The sequence below is a fragment of the Odontomachus brunneus genome, unplaced genomic scaffold (assembly GCF_010583005.1).
Source record: "Odontomachus brunneus isolate Ranch 3 - 2012 unplaced genomic scaffold, Obru_v1 Obru_scaffold_003, whole genome shotgun sequence".
NCBI classification, from domain to species: Eukaryota; Metazoa; Arthropoda; class Insecta; order Hymenoptera; family Formicidae; genus Odontomachus; species Odontomachus brunneus.
The window spans coordinates 4,579,678-4,593,520 of record NW_022639453.1 but is presented as its reverse complement, the minus strand read 5'-3'; the positions used below and the strand labels follow the sequence as shown (position 1 = coordinate 4,593,520).

At 29.2% G+C, this 13,843-nt stretch overlaps 1 protein-coding gene across 4 annotated transcripts in view; it reads right to left on the bottom strand.

The window, feature by feature from the left end:
* Positions 1–13,843, bottom strand: part of LOC116843614 (semaphorin-1A-like) — a 711,737-nt gene that overhangs the window by 90,201 nt on the left and 607,693 nt on the right. For all 4 annotated transcript variants that reach the window (XM_032814175.1, XM_032814150.1, XM_032814158.1 and 1 more), the window contains one exon: positions 11,157–11,244. In XM_032814175.1, coding sequence (XP_032670066.1) covers positions 11,157–11,244 — 88 coding nt within the window. The remainder of the gene's footprint in view (positions 1–11,156; positions 11,245–13,843) is intronic.

Sequence of the window (13,843 nt, the reverse complement as noted above, 5' to 3'; positions counted from 1 at the left end):
AAATGGGGGTATCCATTTAAAAACATCATTGTGACCTTGACCTGATCTTTATGACGCAACTCAAGGTCAAACTGCTAATATCATAAAATAGATCTTTTTAAACCCTACAACTTTTGTATTTAACATTTTTTTATACAACGCTTTGTTTTCGAGATATTCAGGTGTTCCGGTATATAATATTCACCCTGTATAATAATAACATATATAATAATAACCTACCCATTATAATGATTGCCAGCTCTCTAAGAATTAATAATTATAATTTTTATTCGCGTGCTATTTAAAAATGTACAATATAAGTGTTTGTGAGTATTAGAAACGTATTGCCCACACAGCATATCTTTTAAAATGCTTTCCGAAAGATATCTTGGAAATTATATTAAAATATAACATTGAAATAATTCAGAAATATTTGTGAAACGTTTCATCAAAGTCTTTTTTACTTAAATATTTCAAAAATCGTTTATAATAAGCGTTGATTTATATATTTATACATAAATTTTATTAATTTAATTAAATTTTATATGATTAGATAGATTTTTTTCTTTTTGTAATTGTACTATTTTATAATTACTCCAAGTATACAGTATTTTATGACTTTATATATTTAATAACAGTTAATAAAAATATTTTTTCTATAAAAATTTAAAGAGAACAAAACGGAATGCGCGGAATTTTGTAGACCTCATCTCATTAGCTAATTAGGGTTAAATTAATACATACAATAAAATTACAAAAAATATAATTTTTATTAAAATGAAATAATTTTATTAAATTATATTATCAAAAAATTATATTACTTTGTTAACAACATATATAGACAAAATGTAAGACGTTTACATCGATCGAAGATCGTGGTGGTGTCTAAAGCAACAGACTTATAATCCAAAGATACCTCCAGGGTCCAAGTTCGAGTCCCACCAGTGCCAGTGAGAATTTTTAAATGTGATGTAACATTGAAATCAAGTAATGTAAGATTTCCAGTAAAATCTGCAAACACTGTGACATTTACGAATAGTTTCTAAATATAAATATAAAAATACGAATAGTTTCTGTATATAGAAAAAAATATTAGAAATATTTCCCATATGTTTTTGAAAAATTTCAGATACATTTCAGATATTATATCATAGCGGACATTTTATGAATCTGAAAGATATCTAAAACATGTCTGAAATATTTCTTTGAAATGTTTCATATTTCATAATGAAAGGTTTTTGAAAGCTTTTTGAAATATGTTGGTGTTGTGTGGGTTTGTACTCGTAGCTCAATGCTCGTTTGCACATCTCAAATTTCCGTTGCGCTGCTCTCATTTACAATCCAAAAATACACTGAATGATACGTTTTTATTACTCCTTAGCAATCCGTAATCACCACTCGTTTTTAGTAAAAGTGCCCCTTTCCGACCTGTATAACGGGGTTATACTCGCTGTGTTGAATGCACGCTTTTACTACTCAAATTAAACATTTTCGAGGGTCACCAATAAAATTGGTGAAATATTTTTGTAAGGAATATGGCCCATTAATTACTTTACATTAAAAATCCTATATATATATATATATATATATATATATATATATAAATGTAAATAAATTTTTAGATTAGACAGTACATTTATTTATTGTCTTCTATTATTTTTTAAGGTAAAAATATTCTTTGTTGGTAGTAGTCGAATCTCTTGAATTACTAAATGAATGAATTTATATAATAAAATAGCAAATTTTAAAAAAATTAGCAAAGAGTTCTACGTAAGGTTTGGGATTAAATATGCAATAAAATATATAAAAAAATATTTCAATTATTAATCCCGTTTTTACATAAACCTTGCGCAAAGATCTTTGCTCTAATATTTTCTCAGAAAAGTTATTTTAGTATATTATACAATAGACTTTCGTCAATTTAGTGAAAAGTTTAAATATATATATTTGATAGGCTAACAACTTTTAGTTCGTACAATATAATTTCTGTTTACATATGAAGCACTCGCTTCTAAAAGAAAACTGAATAGTATTATCATGACTGTTCACATATAACTGCAATTTCACTTATACGGTGTCAAAAATGTACGTCCTATTTATGAAACTTTCTTTATTAATAATTTTTTAAAAAACAATGAGCAACGGGTAAAATTTCTCAAATATTACTCAGGAAAATATTTGTATTAGGTGTACAATTTTGCTTCCGCCGTTTTTTTCCGAAATTCGAGGCTTTATTGTAAAAAACTGGTTATACATTTATGATTCAAAATATTGTCCATCGCTGGTCACTACTTTCTCCCATCTTTCGGGCAGCGTACAAATCCCGCGTCGAAAAAACTGGTCATCTTTTGAAGCGATCCACGAATCGAATTTTTTATTTCTTTATAAGACCGAAAGTGCTGGTCAGCCAGGCCGTGTGCCATTGATCGAAACAAGTGATAGTCAGAGGGAGCAACGTCTGGAGAATACGGCGGGTTGAGTAGAACTTCCCATTTCAACGTTTCCAAGTATGTCTTGACCACTTTCGCAACATGGGGTCGAGCATTGTCATGCTGCAAAATCACTTTATCGTGTCTCTCGTTGTATTGCGGCCGTTTGTCTTTCAATGCTCGGCTCAAACGCATCAATTGCGTTCGATACCGATCGCCTGTGATTGTTTCAGTCCGTTTTAACAGCTCATAATACACTACGCCGAGCTGGTCCCACCAAATATAGAGCATGACCTTGGAGCCGTAAATATTCGGTTTGGCCGTCGACGTGGAAGCATGGCCGGGAACTCTCCATGATTTTCTGCGCTTGGGGTTATCGTAATGAACCCATTTTTCGTCTCCAGTCACAATGTGGAATCCCTTCCGTCTTTACCTTTCAAGCAGCTGTTCACAAGCAAACAAACGCCGTTCAACATCTCTCGGCTTCAATTCGTACGGCACCCAATTTCCTTGCTTCTGAATCATTCCCATGGCTTTAAGGCGTTTTGAAATGGCTTGTTGAGTCACTCCCAATGATCGTACCAATTCTTCTTGATTTTGACACGAGTTTTGATCAAGTAATGCCTCCAATTCTGTATCTTCGAAAACCTTTCCTCTTCCCTCTTCCATCCTATGCCGGTCTTCGACGTCAAAATCATCATTCTTGAAGCGTTGAAACCACTCACGACACGTTCTTTCACTAATAGTGGCTTCACCATAAGTATTTGAGAGCATTCGATGAGCCTCAGCCGCAGATTTTTTCATATTGAAGCAGAAAATTAAAACCTCCCGCAAATGACGAGAATTTGGCTCGTAATCTGACATTTTCAATCGAGAATAACTTTATGATGCAGACACAAATCGACTAATGTTTCTATGGGGTTATGTTGACAGATGCCCAAGTTTATTGTATGACTTCTATGATCTATTTATTTCGACCACCACTTACCGCTAAAACCATCTATAGGAAAACGGCGGAAGCAAAGTTGGACACTTAATATATAACATAAACTACGTGTATTGTATTTAAATGTACACAGTATCAGGAAGCTAAGTCTTATTTATGAGACCTTTTCATTAATAATGTTTTAATAAACAATAATTGACGGCTAAAACTTTTTGCATGTTACTCACAGATATTGACATATCAAAGTAAATATATGTTAAAGTGAAAGTTATTGGAGATCAGTAAGTTAATCTAAATATTTACTTTAATCAAAACACAGCGCAAACTCAAAATGAACTTACGGAACAGTTGAAAATCAGCCTAAAAGCCATTTCTTATCACTTACATTTAATGAAAGATTCGAAAAGAAGAAAAGTGGATACCGCATGAATTGACTGAAGAGAATAAAATGCGCTGGTATAACACAACAGTGTCTTTGCTAAGTCGATTTAAAGAAGATTTTTTCAGTAAATCATCACGAATAATGAAAAGTCGATTCTTCTATATAACCCCAAATGTAGAAAATTCGAGCCAACCGACGACATTCACTGCAAAGTCTAATATCCATGCCGAGAAGGTTTTATTGTTCTATATCGGGTGAAACTGGAAATATGTACTTTATTATAAACTGCTGAAACCGGATGACAGTCACGGCAGACTGTTATCAGTAGCAATTCATAAATTTGAGCGATGCATTGGAAGAAAAGAGATCATTTACTGGACAAAAAAGCCGCAAAATCATTCTGCTGCATGACAATGCTATATGTTGCTGAGGCGATGAAATAGATTATCTTCGTGTTGGGCTGGACACGTTCCCGCACACGACGTATTCACCAGACATAGCCTCTCCCGATTACCACATATTACGGGCGATGCACCATTATTTGGCTGATATACACTTCAGAACAGAAGAAGTTTAAAAAAGCATCGATAACTTTATCACTTCAAACCCAGTAAACCTTTATTGTTAGGAATTCACATTCTACCCGAAAGTCATTAGTAATACCAGAAAGTCATTAGTAATAACAGGCAATATTTCGAGCTCTTTTTGTTTGGTTTCAAATAAAGATTAAATTTTGCCACAAAAGAAAGAACTTTCTACTATTACTAATAAATCCGTCATTAAAATTTTTCTACTGTTATTAAAAACTTTCTACTATTACTAATAAATCCATCATTAAAATTTTTACTAAGAAACATCGATACCAAAACGATGATTAAATCCAACTGCACTCATCACATTAATGCAATTAACACAATTACAATAATTTTAAGAATGGCATTTCTTTACCTTTGATTTTATCTTTGTAAAATGAGATTCTGAGGATTTCCCTTTTTATTTTTTTTTTGTAAGGTATTTTTCTATTATTATATGATAATTTTTGTCTCCATAATATTTATATTTTCTATCTCTCAAGTAAATTTTTGTAATATTGGATATTTATATTCTTGTGTGTGCTAAAAAGGGTTCAAAATTAATTTTAAAATAAAATTAATAATTTTAATTTAAAATAAATTAAAAAAATTTTTAAACATATTTTTTAATTAAACTCATGTTAAAATATATATTTTCAACAAAATTAACGCAACATTTTGAATCAGTCAATGATTTGACATAATTAAAATTTATTTAATTTTCGTTATATAATTTATTTTTGTTTCATAAAGTGATGTCACGGACAATATTTTAAAGCAGGTAACTTTAATTTATAAACTCCGTCAAGGTTCCTTCTCAGCAATGCATCTTCTCTAATTGGCACCACAAAAAATTAATAAGAAAATTTGACATTTGACATCATGCATGAAAACTTGATATGAAAAAGGAATTTTTTGTCACTTGACATGAAAAAGGACTTTTTTCAACTTTGCTCTCGAGCAAAATGAAAACTTAATATCTCCTCTTTAACATTTTGAGTGTCATGAGAATCATCGGTGTCATCTAATAAATATATACTCTATACAAAATGCAACGACGATATAATTTAAAGTAATCATATTATGCAATATTCTCTCATTATACAGGGTGGGCCATTTTAATTTATCCAGCCGAATATTTCGGAAACTAAGACCGGCAGACAAAAATATTTCAGATAAAAGTTATATGGTTCGATGGAGGACATAAGAAGATATCATTGGTTTGACCTTGCGTGGCACCACCAGCGTCAAGTCGAGGTCAACTTTGCTTTTTTAAATAGAAATATATATTTTTTATTACGAAATTTTCTACGTAAATATATACGTAGTACGTAATTATACGTAGTACGTAATTATACATATATTATTCTACGTAAAGAAACGAACAACTTTTGTTTGAAAATATTTTTTATACGACCTCTATTTTCTAAGATATTTATGGAAGTATCTACAAAATTATTCAATAATTTATTATTCGAATTTTCAATAATTTTTAATAATTCAATTTCAATAATTTTAAAATTATTTTCAATAACTTATTATTCAAATTTTCAATAATTTTCAATAATTTAATTTCAATAATTTTTTATTCGAATTTTATCAACTTTACCGAAAAATAGCAAGAGACAAAAAATTTTTTTTTTATTATAGTTCTGAAAATTTTTTCAGGATTTTTAAATTAACGTTTTAGTATTGCATTTTTGCATTTTTTTGAAGTACTAAAAAGTTAATAAAAAAATTCTGAAAAAATTCAGAGTTTTATGAGAAAAAAACAAACAATTTTTATTTCTTGCTATTTTTCGATAAAATTGATAAGATTCGAGAAAAAAATTATTGAAACCAATAATTTTGTAGATATTTCCGTAAATATCTTAGAAAATAGAGGTCATATAAAAATGTTTTTAAACAAAAGTTGTTTGTTTTTTACGTAAAATAAAATTCCGCAATAAAAAATATATATTTCTATTAAAAAAAAAATAGTAAAATAAAATTTCGTAATAAAAAATATATATTTCTATTTAAAAAAGCAAAGTTGATCTCGACCTGACGTTGGCGGCATCACGCAAGGTCAAACCAATAGTATCTTCTTATGTCCTCCATCGAACCATATAACTTTTGTCTGAAACATTTTTGTCTGCCGGTCTTAGTTTGCGAAATATTCGGCTGGATAAATTAAAATGGCCCACCCTATGCTTTCGATAATAAAGATTGTGGTGTACGGTAAATAGACGGTAAATATATAAAATTCACTGAATAGTTAACGTATTAAGATACTTTACCAAAAATATAGTTATGATATATTTTTAACAAAATTATACATATATACAAGGTATTCTATATGTCCCGGACCGGCTGAATATCTCAGAAAGCACTTTTGAAAAAATATTTCAGACAAAAGTTGCAATATATAAAATGATGTATTTAGTAATATTAGCAGTTTAACCTTGGATGGCGTTGCTAAGGTTAGGTCAAAGTCAACTTTGCTTTTTTAAATAGAAACATGTATTTTTTTATTACGGGATTTTATTCTACGTAAAGAAACAAACAACTTTTGTTTAAAAAATTCTTTCAGAATTTGTACCAATTTGTACCACCAAAAAAAGTATTAAAAATATTTCTGCCGACCCTTTAAAATAACCTCAACTTTGACTAGCTTCAAGAATAAAGCTTTCTGCTTTAATTATTAAGAATTAAATCAGTAAAATCAAATCAAATTTATTGCATTTTTCGGTACTCATCATGTAGTTAGTATTTTGTACCGTCAAAAATAATTTTGTACGTTTTATTTAAAAAAATTGTGGTCCTGCTGACTTAATTTTAAGCTAACAGGGTAAATATCATTGAAAAACAGCAAATTGCAATAGGTTTTATTGTTTCTGAATTTGTACTAATTTGTACCATCGAGAAAAGTATGCAAATATTTCTGTTTACCCCTTAAAACAACCTCACATTTAACCAACCTCAAAAATAAAATTTCTCTCTTTCGATTATTAAGAATTAAATCAATAGAATCAAATTATATTTATTGCGTTTTTTATTACTCATTGTGTACTATTTTGTACCATAAAAAATAATTTTGTATCCCGTACTATTTAAAAAAATATTGTGGTCCTGCTAACTTAATATAAAGAGAACAAAATAAAAACTGGTAAAAAACGACAAGAAATGATAGATTTTATCATTTTTGAATTTGTACTAATTTGTACCATCAAGAAAAAGTGAAAAAATCGTGATCCTGCTATCTTTATATTAGGTTTAGATAAGGGAGAGGTTGTTTAAAGGGGAAAATATAAAATTTTCGATTTATTTCGAATGGTACAAATTAGTAAAAATTCAGTACTAATTGTGTGTATCATGGTTTATTTATTTTTTTTTATTTATTTTTTGGTCCTGCTAGCTTGATATCAAGTGGCAGCGCCACAATTTTTTTTAAAACGGCATGTGGCACAAATTTTTTTTGTGGTACAAAATAGTACAAAATGAGTACTAAAAAATGCGATGGGTCCCATTCGATTCTACTCATTTGGTCCTGCTAGCTTGAGAGAGGTCTCACTGTTAGGCTTTATTCGGACGTCTTATGAACGTCCCAATATCCAAACTTAAACGTCCACTGGACGTCCATTAGATGTCCATATGCTATCTGGATGTGTATACGCGCACGCGTACGCGGGAGTACATGTGTATACAAAATATCTGAAATGAAATATTATACCTAAATAACTCGTAAACAATAAGTGTTAAGAAATAATTGCTCACTATTCCACTATTTAATTTATCACTATTCCACTTATTACATACACAGCGTACATTATATATCTCAGTTTTTTTAAATGGTACATTATATTTTGAGCTTCGTAAAATGATATCCCGTTCTAAGGTGAGTTCAATGTTATAACTTTAAAATAGATTTTATCATATTTTTAAGTCATTATATGTCTGACTTTTTTAGTGTTACCTAGGATGCACTACGTGAAGATGAAATCTAACAAACATCCTGTATGTGTGGATGCGTACGTGGACGTATGTGTACGTGCATGAGTATAATCATTCTATTTGTACAAAATATAATGATACGAATGAAAAGATTGACATTGATATATTGTCGACTAAATACCATTGATAGTATAGCAGTAAAATAAATTTTGTAAATTAATAAAAGAAAACAAAAACATGTGCAAAATCGTTTCATACATCTTACGCTACGGAACTGAATATAATATTTGCTAATTTTTCCAAAATATGAATAATTTAAAAATCGCCCTTTGAAATGTACACGCATATTTATTATACTCGTCAACAAGAAATAGTGCGCGTGCATCTCAATTGTGTGTGTCAGAGGAATCGTCTCTGTGGAATGCACAAGGACTCGTGATACGCGCGTTGAAGCTCCTCGTTCTCACAAGCGAACTCCACTCGTTGCAGAGCGATCGGATCTCTCGAGTGGCACTTTGTGTCGTCAAAGCCACGTGTCGCCTGTCAAATCTGGTGTAGTGTATGGTATATGTTTCAGAGAGAATGTAATAAAAATCTCTTCGATAAACATTTTCCGTGCACGCACGTTTTCGAAGCGACGTGGAGCACATATTTCGTGCGAAAACGTTTCGATAATATGCAATTCGCCTCGAAATTTTTCGAGTTATAAGAAATATATTTATCTCGGAATAATCACAAATTTGATTGTATATTTAAAAAGAAATTTCATCTGTGTCGATATACATGTTACATCAATCGTATAATTCATCAAAATTTCGCTTAAAGTATCTCTTAAATGAAAATTTCTTCGAGATTAAAAGCTTGCTCTTTAATGTCATCGAAGTAACTTATATTTTCAATTAACTTTTTCAAATATTGGCACACATATATGTACGTTTAAATATATTTTATTTTTCATTTTTAATTCAAACAAAATGTAACACACAAAATCGACAAAATGTAACAAACATTACTGTAAATAAACATTCAACACAAAATTCCACGATAAAAAAAATTTCGCCACTCATAATTAATAAATGTTATATCCTCGTTTTGCGTGTTCTTGGTACAAGATGTTATTGTGTTTTTCGGCGTCAATTTAAAATTAAATTATTGTTTATTGATGTTAATAAATACAATTAAAAAAAGATTAAAAAGTTTCAAAAATAAAACTTAATGCATAACCAATTTAACAGTAATACAAATATTAACAAATATTAACAAATATTAACAAATATTAACAAGATTAACATTATTCTTATGAAAGGATAAGTAAGAAGAAAGATACGTCTTATCTACTAAACTAATTATCGCTTATAACAGAATAGATAATAAAAGAAAAAATTTAAGTATCTCCCCGCGCGCGCGGAAATGTAGGTTTACAATACCAATCGGCGATGATATGTTTATAAATTTATAAATTATTACAATAATATTTAAGAAGTTAGAGCTGTTGTTTTTGCCCATCGCATAATAAATTCCGATTTTCAATACGAAGAATGAAATACATACCCAAGTTATTTAAAAAAAATAATTAAATAAATTTATTTAAACTTTATCATCAACATATCAAAAAGAAACATTGGAACATTGTCGATATATTTACATTCAATATATCTCTTATCACCGATTATTCATAATAATCGGAGAAAACAGATAACCTATCGGATTGTCAAAATTGTTTACATATAATAAGTAAAAAATAAAAAATATAAAAGTTAAAATATGAAAGTAAAAAATGTAAAATATAAAAGTAAAAAGTCAAAAAAAATAGAGAAAGTAAAAAAGCGTGAAATTTTAAACAATTTGCTGAAATAATCTTACTTCTAGTATACAGATATTATAGATTTTCTAATACTCTTTAATTGATTTTATATCAGAGAATTTTTTACATTATATTTTGTTAATAAATTTATTCTTCAAGAGATTAAACGACGCATTGACCAATTAAAAGAAATTAAAAGATATTATTATTGCAGGGTTTCTTTAATATTTCGGAAAATAAAGTTCTGTACAAATCAATCGTTTGTCGAGACTATAGTCGAGAGCTATGGTCAGAATTTTATTCTAACACATACTGAATGTTTCAATGAATAAAATTCTGGCTACAAAAAGAGTTTTTTTTTTTCAAATAAGAAGAAGGAAAGAAACCAATTTGTATAGTCCAATCTCGTACAGATTTATGTAAAATGGAAATCTATGTGTGATACGGATTAGATTCATCAGATAAAAAACTCTATTTTTGTTCAACAACTTAAGCGGATAATAAAACTGAAAACTTTATTGATAAAACACTGACATTTTTCTGCAAAGTTTACGGCGTATTGGTTACACAGAATTACAAATGTTTTTACGCAATAAAAGTGAGTGCAAAAATAAATAGGAATATTGCTGGATATGTGACGAAAACGAAAAAAAAATTTTAAATGTAAAATTTTAAATTGTCAGCGTAATATTTGCCTAATCTAAAAGTAGATTAAGCAGCTTGTATATACCGAAATTGTGCTCCAGACAGAAAAATTTTGAAGAAATTGATTGCTATACTTTCGTATCTGCATTTGGAAGTTTAAGAATATCGAAAAAGTTTGCAAAAAGATTTCTACGTATAAATGGTTAGGTTTTCCGTTGAATATGTTAAACAAAAAAACAGACATTTATGTAAGTTCTGTAGAAATGAAAAGAAATACGAGAAGGATAGCGGATGATTATGTTAGTGACGATCGTCTCTGCATTATTAACATTGTTCGAATTGGTCATCGACTCCAGCATCCCGTTAATGACGCGGTCATAGAGTCAGAATTTTATTCACTAAAATATTTCATATTCGAAAGCATGTGTCGTTTGATATTTAATCGAATGTAAACACAAAAACTTACCGGCAAAAACTGCTGTACTATTATGACGTGGATCATAAGGACAGAGACCCAAACCATCCATATCACTTTTCTGCACATACGCTCCATCCTAGAATATAAATTTAAAAAATTTTTATTACAATATCACTTATTAGTAAATAGTACTTACCACAAAAATCAGGGTTAGGTAGTAACTAGTTAAAAAGTTAAAAATTAAGTTAAAAAGTTAAAAAGTTAAATAGCTTTAACTTAACTTAGTTAATTTTTACACTCTTAACTTTTAACTGAACTTAGTTACATTTTATCGGTAACTATTAACTTTTAATTCAATTATCTTGAAGTTAACCTGTAGACAGCCGGAAAAACCTCTTTTATGGCTTTGAACAAATTTGAAAATTCTGCGTCAAAATTCTGTGTATGTTATTTATATAGAAAATTCTGTGTATGTTATTTATATAGAAAAATGTTTGAGAAAAATAAACACTTTTTTAATGAAAAAATGCCGACAGCCTAAAAGTTAATCATGCCATAAAGGTGTCGCGAGACGTCGAAAGGCTGTTCAGTGCAGGAGGGCTCATTTTCGACAAAAATCTTCAAGAAAAAATGTCCGATAAAAATTTCAAAAAAACTTTATTATTTAAATTTAATAAGTATCTGTAAATAAAACATGTCCAGATAAGGTGTATATTTGTTTTTTCCGTTATTTATTATATAAAACTGAAACCCTGAAATCATTAAATGAAACAAATTTAACTTTTAACTTTTTAATTATTTTTTTTATTAACTTAACTTTTAATTCAATTAATTTCATTATGGGTTAACTTGATCTTAAGAGGTTTCCCTAGTGTGATAGAGTTTAAAGCAGGATGATTTTTTAGGAATTTTTAAATTAAAAACGACGAAACTAATTGATATAACACTTTTCGTATATATTGTACTACATTTAAAGAATATATAAACATTTTTCCAAATATATATATATATATATATATATATATATATATATATATATATATATATATATATATATATATATATATATATATATATATATATATATATATATATATATATATATATATATATATATATATATATATAAATAACAACGTGTCAGCCATTCTGCCGGAGCGTCTTCAAAAAAAAGTTTGTGGACTGTAAACATGATTGCTGCCGTTCTGGTTCAGTTCTGAAACAAAAAACCAAAAAGATAATTAATCTGCATATATGTAGCTATCGTTTGGCCTAAAATTATAAAAAATATTAAAAATTTAAAAAAATTATAGTATATTTACTGTTTTTTCTTTATTTTTGGCAAAAAATGCATAGTTTTTTGAGTGTCAAATTTTTTTTATTTTAAACACATCAAAAAAGATTTAGGTCGAATAAATATTATACATGTATTGTATATACCTATAAAACTTCAAGTGGATTCGACCATTCGTTCTTGAATTATTGTGGTGATCAGTTTGAAAAATGCTATTTTGAGAAAAACGCATTTAAAGTTTTACGTACATATTTTTAGTATATAATTTGAAATTTATGGACTTACTGCTAATCATTTATTCCAGGGCCGTACAGAATATCTTCTTCTTCTTCATAAAACTCGTTCAGAGAGGCCTGAGCTTTTCTGTTGGCTATGCGAGCCTCCTTTATCACTTCGTGATATTTACGCTCGGCGATCCGCAATCGCTTATCGTCTCGCTTGTCAGCGAATTACTTGGCTACTGGGCCAATGACGACTCCCACCGTCTAAAAAACTTTCAGGACTGCATAGTAGCCTTCATTGAAAATGCCGACAGCCAAATAATTAGCAATTTCAATTGTTTTCAAGCCGCAATGTAGATATTTTGGACCAAAGTGCCACAACAAGCCGTTATAGCTTTCGTTATCACTCTGCGTGTTGTCGTCTAAACAGCGTTCCAATAAATCATCTTTAGATAAATCTTCATAAACCGGCTTAATCACTTTCTGAACAGTTTCGATGAGCAGCGGATCGTGAGTGAAATTCTTCACTGTTCCCGTGGCCTCCGCTTGACGCCATGTATACTCTCCTTTCCTCTCCTCTCTCGGGCAATACGCAGTTTTTTATCACTTGAGCATTTATAATAATAAGTAGTCTAAATGGCTTTCCGCATATCTTCTATTGAATCCAAGTGTCTTGTGATTGTCAATCCAAAGTAACTTTGCAAATCGTTTATTAATTTATCTATTAATTTACCAGGGTTCTTTCCTCCAATACGTTTGTTTATGATATACTAAGATATAAGATAGCGTCAGATTAAATTCTAAGAACAATGATAGGTTCAGTCGAGGATCGGCTTTTTTTGACTGACCGCTTAGCGTACTCATCATATAAACGCGCGGCGCGGCTGCGAGACCTATATCTTTATAAGTACTTAAAAACCAACTATGATACTTTAGGATATTATTTTTAAGAAGTTAAACTTTAAAAAAATGCAATAAAAAAAATTCAAAAATTTTGACCGACACACTAGAGAAACTTAACTAAGTTAAATTTTCAAAGCCATTAACTTTAAGTTAACTTAAAAAACTCAGTTAAAAAAAAATTTAACTTACTCAACCCTAAACAAAAATGGATTTCCTATTTATAATTATTTTATACAGTTAAACTATATATATATATATATATATATATATATATATATATATATATATATATATATATATATATATATATATATATA